The 16,166-nt window shown below is 38.6% G+C and overlaps 1 protein-coding gene and 2 long non-coding RNA genes across 11 annotated transcripts in view; 1 reads left to right on the forward strand and 2 right to left on the reverse strand.

Annotated features, from left to right (window-relative positions):
- LOC136265084 (uncharacterized) overlaps positions 1-9,424 on the reverse strand; it is a 54,168-nt gene extending 44,744 nt beyond the window's left edge. Inside the window, exon 1 of the long non-coding RNA XR_010705386.1 lies at positions 9,211-9,424. This is a non-coding gene — a long non-coding RNA (uncharacterized lncRNA). The remainder of the gene's footprint in view (positions 1-9,210) is intronic.
- A 57-nt stretch (positions 9,425-9,481) lies between these two features.
- On the forward strand, positions 9,482-12,478 carry LOC136265072 (protein NLRC3-like). Its single transcript, XM_066059851.1, has 4 exons — positions 9,482-9,641; positions 9,688-9,948; positions 10,033-10,077; positions 10,126-12,478. The coding sequence occupies exons 1-4, from the start codon at positions 9,593-9,595 to the stop codon at positions 12,372-12,374; spliced, it is 2,604 nt and encodes an 867-aa protein (XP_065915923.1). The 5' UTR covers positions 9,482-9,592; the 3' UTR covers positions 12,375-12,478.
- Positions 10,454-16,166, reverse strand: part of LOC136265082 (uncharacterized) — a 34,175-nt gene continuing 28,462 nt past the window's right edge. For 4 of the 9 annotated variants that reach the window (XR_010705381.1, XR_010705382.1, XR_010705380.1 and 1 more), the window contains 4 exons: positions 10,928-11,000; positions 10,768-10,857; positions 10,653-10,718; positions 10,454-10,600 (listed from right to left, as the gene is read on the reverse strand). This is a non-coding gene — a long non-coding RNA (uncharacterized lncRNA). Of the gene's footprint in view, positions 10,601-10,652; positions 10,719-10,767; positions 10,858-10,927; positions 11,144-11,215; positions 11,314-11,375; positions 11,429-11,476; positions 11,623-11,683; positions 13,171-16,166 lie in introns of those variants that run through there. The other 5 variants (XR_010705384.1, XR_010705383.1, XR_010705378.1 and 2 more) reach the window with 5 other exon arrangements.

The following is a 16,166-nucleotide window of genomic DNA, read 5'->3' on the forward strand; positions in this document are numbered from 1 at the left end:
AGTATTAAAAGAGGAACTGCACTTTGTAAACTCATCCAGGAACCTCAAGCCTTTGTTGTAGATGAGGCTCCAATGACTGATAGACATGCATTTGAAGCTGTAGACAGCACTCTAAAGGATTTGACAGGTAACAGTCAGAGGAATTTGTATGCTGTTGTGTGGTGACTTTAGACAAATACTCCCAGTAATTCCATGTGGCAACAGAGGTAACATAGTGGATGCCTGTTTGAAGAAGTCACATCTGTGGTTGTTAAACATTTACACACTAATATGAGAGTGTACCTCTGCAGGGACCAAGCAGCTGGACAATTTGCTGACCAGTTGTTAGCCATTGGAGATGGCGAGTTTCCCACTGACGATGACTCTCCTGATGTTGTCCAGCTACCAGAGACTATGGGTACATTTGTATGTATGCAACATTGATGAGTTGGTGTCTACAGACTTGCTCTCAAACTATACAAACATCACATGGTTATCAGAGCGTTGCATATTGGCTCCTCTTAACAAAACCACTCGCACCATCAACACAACCTTGGTAGAGCAGTTACCTGGTGAGTGTGTACAGTACAAGTCTTTGAACTCTGTGCCTGATGAATCTCAAGCAGTTGAATTTCCAACTGAGTTTTAAAACTCTTTAGAAGTGTCAGGGTTGCCCCCACATTTACTATCATTGAAGGTTGGTGCACCAATTATAATTTTACACTCCTTGGACCCCCCACGAGTCACCGATGGTACTAGGTGTGTTATCACTAAACTTTCTGCCAACACAATAGAAGCCAAAATTTCCTATGGTAGGCATATGCAGGTCATGACATCATCATTCCTCAGATTCTACTTATTCCAAGCAACTCCACTTTGCATTTAAATTTAGACGTGTGCAGTTTCCTGTTTCACTGTGCTTTGCAATGACTATCAGCTAAAGTCAGGGCCAAACATTTAAAGCTGTAGGAGTAGACATGACTGATGAGAGCTTTACACATGGAATGCTTTATGTAGCACTGTCTACCCAGATTGCCTGACAATATTGGTTAGGGAGGACCGTAAGACACGCAATGTAGTGTATAGTGAAGTTTTTGTTTCAGTAGCTCTACTACCCCTATCTGCTGCTACTGTCACTGTTGGTATAGTGGGTCAGCTCATGTGATGTGGTAAGGTGTGTATCACAGTAAACATGTATCGATATATTGCTCTGTGTATACTTAATGGACCATCTTACTTATGTGACCTCTTTTCTTTGCACAGACTACATTATACTACTATCAAAGATGCTCTATAGATCCTACTATTGTTAACTATTGATGCTGTGATGATCAGCTTTTCGTTTAATTTGTATTACTCATTACTATCAAGGGATAGTCCCGTAATGCTGTCATTGTATACTATTACTTTCTATTGTTTACATCCAGTATTATTATTCTCATCTCTAATCAATTTGCAATGTGAATGTGTGTTACACAATGCCCACACGTAGGGCAGGTAACAATGCTAGTACGTGATAACCCCACCATGGAATCACTGCACCAGAGTGTGAGGTTCATTGTAAAATTAAACACTGCTTTCAACATTCATAACACCAGTGAATGGCACACTTGCACATGGAACTTTCACGAAGAGGTAGTGTACTTACGTGCTCCTTTATAATCTATCATTTGTTTGATCAGATAAGGTGCCCCCATTCACTGAAGTTTTTTTGCCAATATTTCAATAGAGGGTTTTTGCCAAACTTTTTTACGGTCAAAGTTGATATTAGACACATCAACTCAACACAACCAGCTAATCAAACTTCACTTCTTAACAAGTTGAAATAAACTCAAAAATGATGAATCTAATTATAATATTGTATTTCATCCAAATACAATTCCTTAATATTGACACACTACCAGCCAAATGAGACCTTACCAAGTATTTTCCATGCTAAAATTTGGTGGGCAGTGAGACCGACTGACCAACGAACAGATCATCACAATACAAGTTGGTAGATCTGGCAGATACTGTGAATAACTCTATTAACGTAGTTTGTATTTAGTATTTAACTACAAATTGTATATTTCACATTGTGTATACAATTGAGATATTTACCTACAACTGCTAATTTTGTTTATTATAGTATAATTAAGAAATATTTATTAAATAGAAATCATATGGAATTCAATAGTTAATGTACTTATCAGAGGATTGTATACAAGAGGTCTAAACATTATCTGTTGGTAAGATTTGTAAATCAGAGCAAATGTATGTAGTTATACAATCTGAAACTGTACAACTGTCAACAATTACTGATCAACCTCTTACATAATATGATACGTAATACTTTAAATCTTTTATAGATACATATAACGAGCACACAGAGGAGTTAGCAAAAAATAGCATATATCATAGGCGGTGGAGACGGGAGGGGGCATGGCCCCTCACTTTTATGGAACACTGTTTGCAAGAAAAGATTGAGATACTCTAATGAAACAGTCAGGATTTGGATACTCTAATAGAGCAGTCACAGTATTCAGAGAAGCAGTGTAGCAAGTTACTTAGCTACGTATGTGTAGTTATAAATAAAGAGATATAATTGGTGGAGAGCAGCTATTGTCAGCAGGCTGTGATCATTTTGGTCTCCAACTTAAAACTAGCCTGGCCCCCTCACACTTTGGCATGTTCCACTCCCCTAGCATATATTCCCAAATTCTGTACAGTTTATACACAGACACTTGTATCAAGAGTTGATAACATGATCACTTCTTGATTGCACAATAACACAAACACACTCACACTCTTCCCTAAGGCTACAGCAAACAGGTGTTCAACATCATCATTGTTTGTGGATCCAGACATGACATATAGACACCACACTAGTCTGTGCTCCACTGATGTGTCGGCATTGTTGCTTGGGGTAACATGTAACAACAACTGTTCCCTGGAGGTTCAGTTAAGGAAATCTCACAAGTGATGTGCTGTACAACTACACTATAGTGGGACGTTGATTATATAATCTCACAGTCATGTTGGCATTCTGATAAGGTCAGAACAACTTTGCTAGTTAAACTACACGACTAAACTTTCTTGTACCTGGTACTTGTAATCTCTAACTTACAAGTACCAAGCAGAACAGGAACACGTAAGACTATTACAATGGTGTGTGTGTGTGTTTGTGTGTAGTATAGTGTGTGAGTGTGTTTGCGTGTAGTGTGTGTGTGTGCGTGTGTGTGTGTGTGGTGGAAAGGATACTCGACTTCTGTTCCTTGCTCTTCCAGTTTTCACACGTATAGGTTCCCTCCCTGGTTGATGGTTGCTAGGTAACTAGATGCAGCATGAGCAAAGGCCACGTCAGTGATGGCTCCAGTGAATTCCATAGAGAGACCTCGATTACTGTTTGATTGTTTTATAATCCGAATGATGTAACCATTCTGTTCTGTGAAATATTAACATGATGATAAATCTAAAATGAAAGCCAAATGGTAGCTGTGGTTTGGGAGTTTATATGGTGTGTATCTAGAGTCTGAAATTATGGACAGACAGCATCTGCCATTTTCTGACCATTTCTGTCTAATGTCTGAATACTATTAGAAAGTTTTTATACATTACTATTGAGTATGTCTGACAGAGCATTTCCAGAACTTAATTTCAGGCTCTGATATAATACACAAATTGTTAACATATTTTTAAACCAGGCAAGCACCCACAGCAGGCCGAAGGCCGGCTGTGGGCACGCGCCTGGTTTACTGAAATTGTTTTCGTAAAAGTGTGTGTGTGCACAGGTAAACTTTGCTCTGAGGTGGTTTCTTTCTGGCGGTCTGAAATACGGGTGTGGCAACTCTCCTCTGACTTCGTGAATTACCTTCCCTTTGGGTTTTACAAGCGTTTAACACCTGAAAATCAACTGTGCAGGCCTTGTAGACTACCATGAATAGCCTATCCCTTCGAGTTGGAAAGGGGGCATATCCACTACTTACACGTACAAAAATGAATAGGAGCTTTGAGGCTTTGTTGAGAGAATTTGTGGAAAAAAACACGATAGTCAAACTATAAAACAGTTTAGAAGAGATACTTCTGTGTGTAAACTGCTGATAAAAGCAGTTTGTTTAACAAACGCTTCCTTAGCAGCGCATAGCAACATAATTGAAGAATTACAAAAATTTCATGAACTACAAAATACGAGAATTATAATACATCACTTATGTATTATTGCACAACTAAAAACATATGTAATACATATAGTTGGTTAATAACTTAATTTCAGGTGAGTTAGCTAGCTGCATGGCGCCTGGTTTTTAGAAGTAGCACAACATCAACTTGTTACTGTTTCTGCTAGGAGATCTTGTCAAGGAATAGTTTGTTACCATTAGACAAAACAGTATATTAATAAACAAGATAATCTTGATTTGCCTACTTTTAACATAAATAAGTCTAATAGAACATACACTTCATATGATCAGCTCCTGATGTGACAGTACTTTATTGACTTGTACAAAAATTGAAGGTACACATTAAACTAATTCTCTAAGTTGACTCCCTTACAGTAACCTTTAGGCTAAACACAAAACATACAGCAACATGTACAATACATGTATATTAGATTACTATAGTAGAAAAGTTAAATGCTTAACTTTTCATCAAGTTGAGTACATTAAAATACACAGTGTAACTATATGGTGATAAGTTCTGTACATTGGGCAAGTGTAGGTACCAGTCATAATTACTTGAATGAATAACACACTAACTAGGACAAGTCCTGTAAGGGTATCAGTGTTAGCGGTTAATATGTGTTACAAATAGGAAGATAAAACATTACTGGATGAGATATTCAACTCATTACTGACTTGTATACTAAAGAGGGGATCCCCTTAAATCTCCCCTGTGTAAAAGCTACCAATTTTAAGGAGTTCCCCACCCACAAAACTTACACACATCATACACATCATGTATGTGGTACTGACCTGTGTTTTGTTGAGGTTTCTCTTCAGCTTTAGGTGGGTGGGCCTGACCGGTTTCTGCAATATCTCCACCAGACAGAGCTCCATCAGTGACCACCTAAGGAACAACAAGACGACTACCAAGGGAACATCACACCTCAACTACCACTGGTCACTTTATTATCATACAACAATTGTTCATGATAACATAATATTTTGTATGATGTATATATACTGAACCAAATATATTTTACGTGCAAAAAGTTTTTGATAACTTTCTTTTGGTTTTGCTCAGTGATAATAAAGTTATTAGAAGTAACCCGTGCCACAAATTCGCACTTCAAAGAGCAAAAACTGCTTTGAAGTTGTTTTGTTGCTTTCAGTCAAACCGACCAGAGGACTTTATCATTGACGTTTTAATACATTTTGGGGTGTATGATATTGAAGGGTTACATTTGTCAATAATTATCCATTCCTGTCCACAAGCTCATGGGCTGGTGTAGGTGAGGAGTACACATGGGCTCGACCAGACATTGGATAGTTAATGATACAATAGTGAGCACTACCAGAGACTACTATATACTATAAACTGATATATCGTACTTTACGTGGGAGGATCAAACCGATGCCACGTTACATTTGGGAATACTCAGTTTTGTTCATTATCACCAGATATGTGTTTGCTCTTTCTGGTCATGTGATCCTTATCATTCCTGTCTGATAAGACACAACTGATGAACAACTAGTGACATAACACACATGAGTGTTTTCATTGGTAGAACAAGTTATTTCATTTCAATTACATACATAGATTATAGGTAGGGGGATAGAAACTATCTGGTATTTGTTTTGACATTCAGCCTTACACAATTCTTTATCACAAACTAGTGCCACAAGTTGTAGTTAAAACACTGCCACTCATGTGAACGGAAATACAGCATGAGGGGGCATGTTGAGAAGCTGCTACAGCACGAGACAAAGCCAAGTGCTGTATTTGCCTCAAGACACCCCTAGAGTGCTGTATTTTTCATACACACAAGCATAGGCAGTGCTTTACGTGTTATATTGTACTTCCTGGTCGTCTGGCTTGGTCTAGTGCCCAAACTGCTGCGATTTTCGGTGATCAGGATATCAGTAAGTGTTTATACAATGTATGAATGAACTAATAGGATTAGTTAGGCTAGTTTTAGCGATTTACAATGTCACTCACGTGATCAGTCGTGCTGTCTTAGTGGAGTCATGTTAAATAACACAATCAATAAGTGTTTATACAATCTACATGTATTTCTAGCTGTAAAACGAACTGTAGGAATAGTTTGGCTGAGATTTACAGTGTTGCACATGTGGTGTTTTTTGAAACATTCCTTAAATAGATTCTCCACATAACTGTACTGTATTTACCCAAGTGTGTTGTATTTGCTCAATTAAGCACATAACTGTACTGTATTTTCCCAATTAGCTGCATAACTGTACTGTATGACTCATACAGTACAGTTATGCAGTTGATTAGTACTGTATGGACAATGCGATATGCGGCATCGCTTTGATCCTCCCACACAAAGTACAATATGTTATAGTTAAAGCACTGCCACGTTATATACATCAGTGCCTTTCCTGTATTAATTTTTGCCTAGACAATTACAATATTGTAGATATCACAAGGACTTGTTTACGGTACATGTACTTCGCAATATTAAAATTCATGAAATATTTTATCATGCGGAGTTTTTGTTGGGAGGTTCTTCCCACCTGTAAAACTGTTGTGTTGGAACAAGGATAGCTGTCAATCTACAAAAATCACAAAAAACTAGAACAAACTTGCTGTAAGGTACCATGTCAGTTGCTTGTTCCCCTACACAACATGTTTCTATATTGTACTTTGTGTGGGAGGATCAAAGCGATGCCGCATATTGTATTGTCCATACAGTACTAATCAACTGCATAACTGTACTGTATGAGTCATACAGTACAGTTATGTAGCTAATTGGGCAAATACATTACAATTATGTGGAGAAATTATTTATGGAATGTTACGTAAACAACACACTGTAAATCGCTAAAACCAGCCAAACTAATCCTATGAGTTCGTTCTACAGCTAGGAATAGATTGTATAAACACTTACTGATCATCTGATCACGAAACTTTTTAAACACGACTCCACTAAGACAGCACGATTGATCACGTGTGTGACATTTTAAATCACTAAAACCAGCCAAACTAATCCTATTAGTTCGTTCTACGACTAGAAAAAGATTAATTAAACACTTACTGATATCCTTATCACCAAAAATCGCAGCAGTTTGAGTACTAGAGAAAATCACTCCGAGCCAGACGACCAGGAAGTACAATATAACACTTAAAGCACCGCCTTGCTTGTATGTACAAAAACTACAGTACTCGGGGGTGTCTTAAGACAAATACAGTACTCGGCTTCACCTCGTGCTGTATTAGCCTCTTGACACACACCCTTGCACTGTATTTTCTGTACACACACGCAGCGGTGCTTTATCTCTAACTTACTGAACATTTCTGAGCAGCACAAAACATGCAAAACACCTTCCCTGCTAATGAAATTCACCTGCAGAGATTCTAATGTATTGTTATGTTGTTCTTATGTGGCTAAATAGATTATTTCTCAGTACATCTATGATCCAGTGAAATAATGGTATGACATTATACAGGTGAGTTATTGATAGATTATATAAACTTGGAGAATGCACACTGACATCTCGTCTAGTGCCTAAGCCATAAAGTGTTCACTTATGATACGTAATTTTCTTTGCAGTTAGTGACACATGGGCTAAGTGTTTTTAGAAGGGAGCACATGTAAAAAGTCCTTTGAGACACCATTTTTGGACCTTGTCATTTAGCTGGGAAAACAATTTGTTTCATATATGGGACATCATGTTGCAGCTGCAAGCTTTGTACTGGCCTAACACTAGAAAAAGGATAGAGCAAGTAGAAGGAAAATAAGTTGGATTAGGAATCAATCCAGTCTGAATGTCCATTAGTATATCTGCAGGTTTAGGCAACCTTTCTTGTTTTTTATTCATTGATCCCTAATCAGTAATCAACTTAAAATTTTTCCTTCTAATTTTTTGCTTACTTTTTAAAAACAACATAACTAATGAAGCCACTCAAACCACATCAAAAGAAACAATGACACCAGGCAGCATGCCATGAAATTAAATTTCAGTCTGAAGGAGTGTCCCAACAATATCAATTACTGAAAAGTGTAGTGGTCATTACACTTCATCTTCAGCCATGTTCCACCTGTTACAGTGTTACAAATGAAGAACAGTACAATAAGTGTATCTACAATTACCACAGACAATATGGGTGATAAGATTAATAGCTACTATACAATACTACTGTACTGTATGATTATATTGATTGTTTACCATGAAAACAAACAGTTTTGTTGACAAGGTCCAACAATACTAGAGTTCCAAAGGAGTTTTCCATCTAAAACATTTAGTACACGTGCTACTAACCACATGAAACATTAAATTTTGGTGCTTAAATGTGCTTCTATGACAAAACGTGGATGATTATCTCAATTATAGTGTCTTAGCCACAATAATCAGTCACCTCACAAACTACACAATAATCATAATGTTAAATTCTATGATAGATCCTAGACAGGTGACCTAGTGATCTTGATCAGGAACAAACTGTATACTATTATTGTATCATGTTTAGTGATAGGAATATGTCACAGGGAAACAGTAATAGTAGTTATGGTAATAGAATGTGACGATGCAAAGATCAGTGGATCACACTTTATATCTATGGCAACAGAACTCAAATGATCCAACGTCATCCACACCCACAAACAATCCGGAAGCTGCACAGTAGAATCCCCACGATCTCGGGATAGGCCAACAACGACGCTATACTATGTTCACCAGACCCTTTTCTTTCCCCGCCCCCACACAAAAGAAGGCCTGGCTATGCGAGACTACCAGTTTTCGGTAATCAGTACAACTCATACCAGACCGTTGCTACATGTGAAGGGGTAGCCAGACTAGAAGTAAACTGTGTGTGTGTGCATGCCCTTGGATGCAGAGGATAAAGCAAACACATACGCCATTTCACCACCCTCACTTTGTTTTGTTAACAATACTTATCAGGGATCCCCAAAAGTTGTAGATCCAGCTGCACAAAAATGTCTACTAAGATTTTTATTTTTATCAAAGAGGTCTGGGCACGAGACCACACACAAAATACATACACATGAGAACATAGTCGATTGCTGGAGTCTAAATAATAAATCAAATCACATCACAACACTTTTATACTAACCGTCACGTGGCCACCAAGAGATGAGATCTGGTATCCCCACCTCACAAGTAGCGCGTATGTACAGTGTACTTCTCTCCAAATCATGTCAAGTAGCTATTGCATTATACATCGACGCGCAAACTGAACTACCACATCTTCCGTCCTTGTGTTCCGGATGACTCTATCCACTCTAAATACATTCTATTATAATGTAATGGATATAAATAAACTCCATATATGGAAGTGACTTCCACCATAGTGCGCTTGCGCACGGCAACCGCAAACAATTTAGTTTGAGGGTGTGGCTGATTTCATTGTTCATCTTCTTCTTCGATTAGTTAGGATATCAACAACGTGATCAGGTAGTAGTGGTGTGTTGTGTAGTTAGGTACCCCTACACAACATGACTAGTCAAAGTGAAGTAATAGAACAGTTGAAGAAGAGTGTCACTGGTAAGATGTTAGAAATAATATAATATTTAACTGTTTGAATATACAGCTACCAGTACTCCACTACTGAAGGATCTTCATAACCATATTACCCCCAATTATGCTGCTCATTGGAGAATGATAGGAACACTACTGGGTCTACCCATCGGAACACTTGACATCATAGAACAAGACAATGTGTATAGAAGTGTCCCCTGCTGTAATGATATGTGGAGCAAATGGCTTAAGATGGATCCCTCTGCTAGTTGGGAGAAGTTGTTTAAAGTTATTGAGTCACCTGCAGTGTCCAGTGATCAAGCTCCTGATAAAGGTGACTAGCTATATTGTGTGTGTACAACATGTGTAGGTAAACAATTGTATTAACTAGCTATTGTGTTGTCTTCACTAACTATAGTGACCTCCAAACCTGACATGGACAAGTCAACGGTCACTGATCAAGGTAGAGTGGACACATTATTGTGTGCTCCATTTTATGTGTTGTTGATAGGAGTCTCAATATTGTCCGACAGGGTGAGACAACTTAATATACAAACACGGTTTGCTGTTGATGAAGATTCTTGGCCACCAAATCAACCCAAGGACTTTACACCAGTCCTTTTAGTTCATCATCAAGATCAACACACTTTTGAACAGGCAACTGCACTGCAATTGGCTGGATCCATCCAATCAGGTAAACCTCATTACCCACAAGACAGCCATCAGTCACTGAGAAAAGCACTTGATAACAGTAAGACAACTAAACAATTAGTTGATATCTTAGCTCCACTACAAGAAAGCAAAAATGCGCAATTCATTTTAGTTGAGGGGTTGCCTGGTATTGGTAAATCTTTGTTATTACAAGAAATAGCATACAAGTGGTCAACAGGAAAGTTGTTACAAAAGTTTAAAATAGTTCTCCTCCTCCAGTTGCGTAGTCCAGCTGTGCAGCAGGTGTCACTTGTTGATGACCTTCTTCAGTTGTTCTGCAAAAGAGACAGGAAAGCTACAGAAATTGCCACTGCATCTAGTGATTACCTCTTTAAGAATAATGGTAAAGACATTGTTCTCCTTTTTGACGGCTACGATGAGTTCCCAGTTAACCTACAGAAAGATAGTTTAGTTGCTGATATACTGAAACGTCAGGTGTTACCTCATTGCGGCTTGGTAGTGTCATCTCGTCCACATGCCTCGGTGAGACTTCGACAACAAGCAACTATCAGAGTTGACATATTGGGCTTTGCTAAAGAGGAACGAAAGTTATACGTTGAACAGTCCCTGAAGGAACAGCCACATGCAGTCAAAGAGCTCACCGAATATCTTGAAGGTAATCTGACTATCAACGGCCTGTGTTTCATCCCCTTCAACATGGTCATCTTGATTTATCTGTACAAACAGGGAATTCCCCTTCCTAGCAATTCTACACAGCTTTACAATTACTTCATCTGTCTTACCATCTGTCGACATCTTGCCAAGTCTGGTCAACCTCTTGATAACACCATCACTGACATAGCCAAACTGCCCCAGCCCTATAATACAATAGTTCAGCAGTTATCAAAACTATCGCTCGAGGGTCTTAATAACAACAAGCTAATCTTTACCTTAGAGGAGACGAGAGCAGCTTGTCCAGGCATCGAAGCTATCGAAGGAGCTCTGAACGGATACGGACTACTTCAGGCTGTCCAGCACTTCGGGCTCGCTGGCAAAACGATGACATTTAACTTTGTCCATTTTTCCATTCAGGAGTTCTTGTCCGCTTACCATATCACTCAGCTTCCACCAGACGAAGAGCTGCGAGTGCTCGAAGCGAAGTTCTGGAGCGATATTCATTCCAACATGTTTGCAATGTACACCTCGCTTACCAAGGGACAGCGATCTGCTTTTAAACAATTTCTCTCTGGAGGGGACGACACGATCATCATCGCTGAAACATACTTGAAGAATCAACTGAAGTGTCTTCGACTATTTCGCTGCTTCTATGAGGCCAACGACGAAGCCTTTTACACTTCTATACAACAAGGAAAAACTTTCGATGATAAAGTAATCAATCTTGGGAAGACTAGCCTAACTGTTTATGATGTTGAGTGTGTTACGCTCTTCCTTACCTGCTCACCCCACAAGGAGTGGAAGAAGCTTAACTTGTCTTCCTGCCATATCCAGGATCATGGCTGTCGTGTCCTTCACCGTGATCTGATGTCATCTGACGTCAGTATTAAAGAACTCAACTTGGGGGTTAATGGCTTCACCAGGTCTTCCTCTTCCTCCATTAATGACCTCACCACCCATTGTAAAGTGGAAGTGTTGGATATTAGTAGTAACGACACCATCGGAGAGGACCCTGCTCTCTACAACATGTTGACCCATCCCTCCTCTAGGCTAGTGACACTGAACATGAACCGTACCAGCTTATCATCACCATCAGCAAAAACCCTCTTCACTGCACTATCAAAGGGTAACAAACTGGAGGGGCTCGACATTGACTACAATCTCATCACTGATGAAGCTTGTGATGTCATTGCCACTACAATGAAGAACAACACATCACTAGTCTGGCTGTGGATGTGGCACAACGAGATCAGTGGAGAAGCTGCTCAACATCTAGTACAAGAGCTCAACAATAACGACACATTAGAAGAGCTATGGCTACCCTCTGGTTACACTGAAGATGTTAAGAAGAGGATTAGATCACTACAAGAAGTAATTAACAAGAACAGAGAAAGTAGAGGATGTCAAACAAAACTGGGCATTAGATGTTATTAGCTACTTTTCTTTAGTTTTCACTTTGTACTATTTTATGACTGTAATGGCCGCAAGTGTCATTTTGTTCTGATTTTGATAAAAATTTTATTAATTAATTAAAACTATGTCAATTGGTAACGTTGAGGGGTCCATCATGAAATGTTAAGATTTGACATTATTTGAGTATCGGACAAGAATTGGGACTTGTGGAAGAGATTAGTACGGAAATGAAATCTATCGGAATATTTACAGATTTACAATATTTGTAGATTTAAATACTATTTCTAGAAATCTGTCGGAATTTTAAGATTTACAATATTTAGGATTTCTAGAATTGAAATGTATTTCTATCAATCTATTAGAGTTTGCAAATGTAATAAAAATCTGTTAATATTTACAACATTTTGGCTTTCTAACAAAATTTATATAATCCTCGTAATTATTTCTAACAATAGTTGAACTGCGAAAGCTACAAATTACAATTCTAGTTGTACTGGAGCCATTGTTCAACGTAAAGCCAAAAACAGTCAACACTTCATCCTTGACCAGACTAGCTTCCCTCAGTGACAACTACTCAGAGATGGGGTAAAGCAGTTTGGAATGGTTCAACTACACACACTGATCATTACAATGGCCTCCTACAGCTCTGTACACAGTTTTAGCCTCTTTCTATATAGCTACACAATGGCCATTATGAGCACTAATAAGTGAAGAGCTTCTTGTAGCTAACTCAATTGGTGTCTCAGTTAGTACGTAAAATATTAGAAGCTACCAGTAAATTGATTTCAGCCATTTAACTATAGATATTGCTATAAGCCTCCAGTTAAGGTGGCGCTGAAGTAATCAAATGAAGCCTTACAAGGCCAATGGGACATCACGTTTGTGGTCATGCACGAAAAAACACGGAAAACTAATAGAACAAAGCGAAGCGCTTCGAAATATTGAAAGAACCAGCTCTATCAGACTGTCAGGCTACTATTGCTGATACAAGTAACGATATTCACGTACTGACTTCATCACCTTGTCAAAACTCTGGTAACTTCACAGCGAACAACACCAGCTGTCATCGCGTGATTACTGCTTTACGGAGCGCGCCCTGGCCAGTTACACTGTCTTACAATTCGTGAAATAACTCCATATTTACTTACCATAGACTCTCAAAATTTGGGAGAGGCACTGGTGAAGCGTTTCTTTACAGGGCTATGGAAAGATTTTTCGTGATTCGCTGTTGACGGGCGTGATATCACTTGTTGAAAAATGCAGGTTTGCATTTTAACCAGTTTCCACGTTGTTATCGTTAAAAAGGATTCCATAGAGTTGTTCTACAAGGTGAGAAACCATAAGAGCCAAGGCGGCTTAGCGCTAGGTTGTTTCTGGGGTGAGTTATTTTTAAAATCGGCTCATAAGTTCAGAGTTTAATAGCCACGAAATTAAAGCGGGTGATTTCACGGAACTTGGCATGCTAAGCTACAGCATTAAAGACTATCATAAGAACCCTTTAAATGTAGACTACATGGTTCACAAGCAGAGTTCTCCACCACCCTAAAATAGCTAATTAAGCACGTGGGCTAATTTTAATAGTGACAAATGGGCATTGTACGGCTTCACACAATTACTTCAGCGCCACCTTAAGCTTTATCCCCATCTCTGTTAGTTTAGCTACTAGCTATACAGTTCACTCACTTGTTGGCCTTGCTCCACTTAACAATAAACAACAAGTCACAACATAACCTAACTACTAGACTACACTAGAAGCTACTACTCAACTACTATCACAACACTAGTAGCTAATGCTATACTCCTACTATGTCAACACTACAGCTAACAGTCAGGTAGATGACAAATGTTACTAGTTTTCTTTACTAATGTAGCAGCCAACAAGTCTAGCTCAGAATTTGAAGCAATTTTTCAACTTAGCTAAAACCTTCTCTGTAAACGTAAGCCATTAGCTATTAAGAAGCCAACAAAGTTAGACTAAAGCCTTTAAAAACAAAAGAAGCCAACAAAGCTGGACTAAAGCTTTAAAAACAAAAGAAGCTAACAAAGCTGGACTAAAGCTTTAAAAACAAAAGAAGCCAACAAAGCTAAAGAAGCCAACAAAGCTAAAGAAGCCAACAAAGCTAGACTAAAGCTTTAAAAACAAAAGAAGCTAACAAAGCTGGACTAAAGCTTTAAAAACAAAAGAAGCCAACAAAGCTAGACTAAAGCTTTAAAAACAAAAGAAGCCAACAAAGCTAAAGAAGCCAACAAAGCTAGACTAAAGCTTTAAAAACAAAAGAAGCCAACAAAGCTAGACTAAAGCTTTAAAAACAAAAGAAGCCAACAAAGCTAAAGAAGCCAACAAAGCTAGACTAAAGCTTTAAAAACAAAAGAAGCCAACAAAGCTAAAGAAGTCAACAAAGCTAGACTAAAGCTTTAAAAATAAAAAAAAGCCAACAAAGTTAGGCTAAAGCTTTGAAAATAAAAGAAGCCAACAAAGCTAGACTAAAGCTTTAAAAATGAACGAAGCCGACAAAGTTTGAAAATAGAAGCCAACGAAGCTAGACTAAAGTTTAAAAATAAAAGAAGCTAACTAAAGCTTTACAATGAAAGAAGCCAACAAAGCTAAACCAAAGTTTTTCTTAAAAGAAGCCAACGAAGCTAGACTAAAGCTTTAAAGTAAAAGAAGCCAACAGAGCTAGACTAAAGCTTTAAATTGTTTTACTAAAACTAGACTAGATATGCAACTTTTTCCAGCTAACCTAAACAGGAAATTCTGAGCCAGACTCTTTTCAGCTACACCTACGCAACTAATTGCACTAGTATTTAACTCACTACACTTAATACCAAACTACCTACACTCAGTACTGCTCTACGTACACTAGCTATTCTAGAGCTGCAACTTTTACAAAATTTCCTAGCAACTGACAAACCAGCTGCCAGTTGACGGCGGTTACATTTACCGCTTTAAATTACCGCTACAGTGCATTTAATAGAATATTAATAGCTAATAGTTACTGTTCGCTACGTGAAAAGGTCATTTTGTTTCATTACGCTCGGGGTAGTTTCGGGTAGAGGGACAATAATGTAAACACTCTAATAGAACGTTCACTATTGCCTCGGGCGTTAATGGCGCATTGTACCCGTTGCGGCTTTAGTGGTTGCGCTCGAGTGGCCGGGCGCAGCTATCCGTTGGCGAGGCAGTTCCGGCAGTATGGTGGGTATCTACATGCGATTAGTTAATAATAGCTGTTAGCTACAGTTTGCTGATGATAGCTACCTGCCTAATAATATTGTTCTCCTTCAGCCAGTTGGGGATCTCAGGTTGCTTTTTTCAAGAGAAATTTTTTCCCGGGTAGTGTTTTGTAGTTTTCCACCAGATCAAGGAATATAACAGTGCCCCCAGTTGCAATTAGTGAAAAAACCCTTGTCACATCTCAGTACACAAAAATACTTAGGAGTAGCTAACATTTGATAGCACCACTTTGAATTTCCCCTCCCAGCCATGTGGCGAATGTCTGCATAAGAGTACGACTTATTATTTATACATCAATTAGCTATCATAGAAAGATTTTACCAACACAGATATTAAAGATGCTTGCAACTGTAGAGTCACTTATTTTCTCTCGGCTTAGCTATGCTCTATCAGTTTGGGTATCCACATTGCATCAAGATTCACTGCGTAGAATTACAAGGCTTCACTGACAATAAGCTGTTCGGATCACATGTGGCTTGACAAAGTCTGATCACATCTCTCATCCTCGGCAAGCTATTGGTTGGCTCTCTCCTACAATGCTGGTTCAGCACTGCTCCATGTGTGCTATGTTAGATCAG

The sequence above is a fragment of the Dysidea avara genome, chromosome 8 (genome assembly GCF_963678975.1).
Source record: "Dysidea avara chromosome 8, odDysAvar1.4, whole genome shotgun sequence".
NCBI lineage: Eukaryota > Metazoa > Porifera > Demospongiae > Dictyoceratida > Dysideidae > Dysidea > Dysidea avara.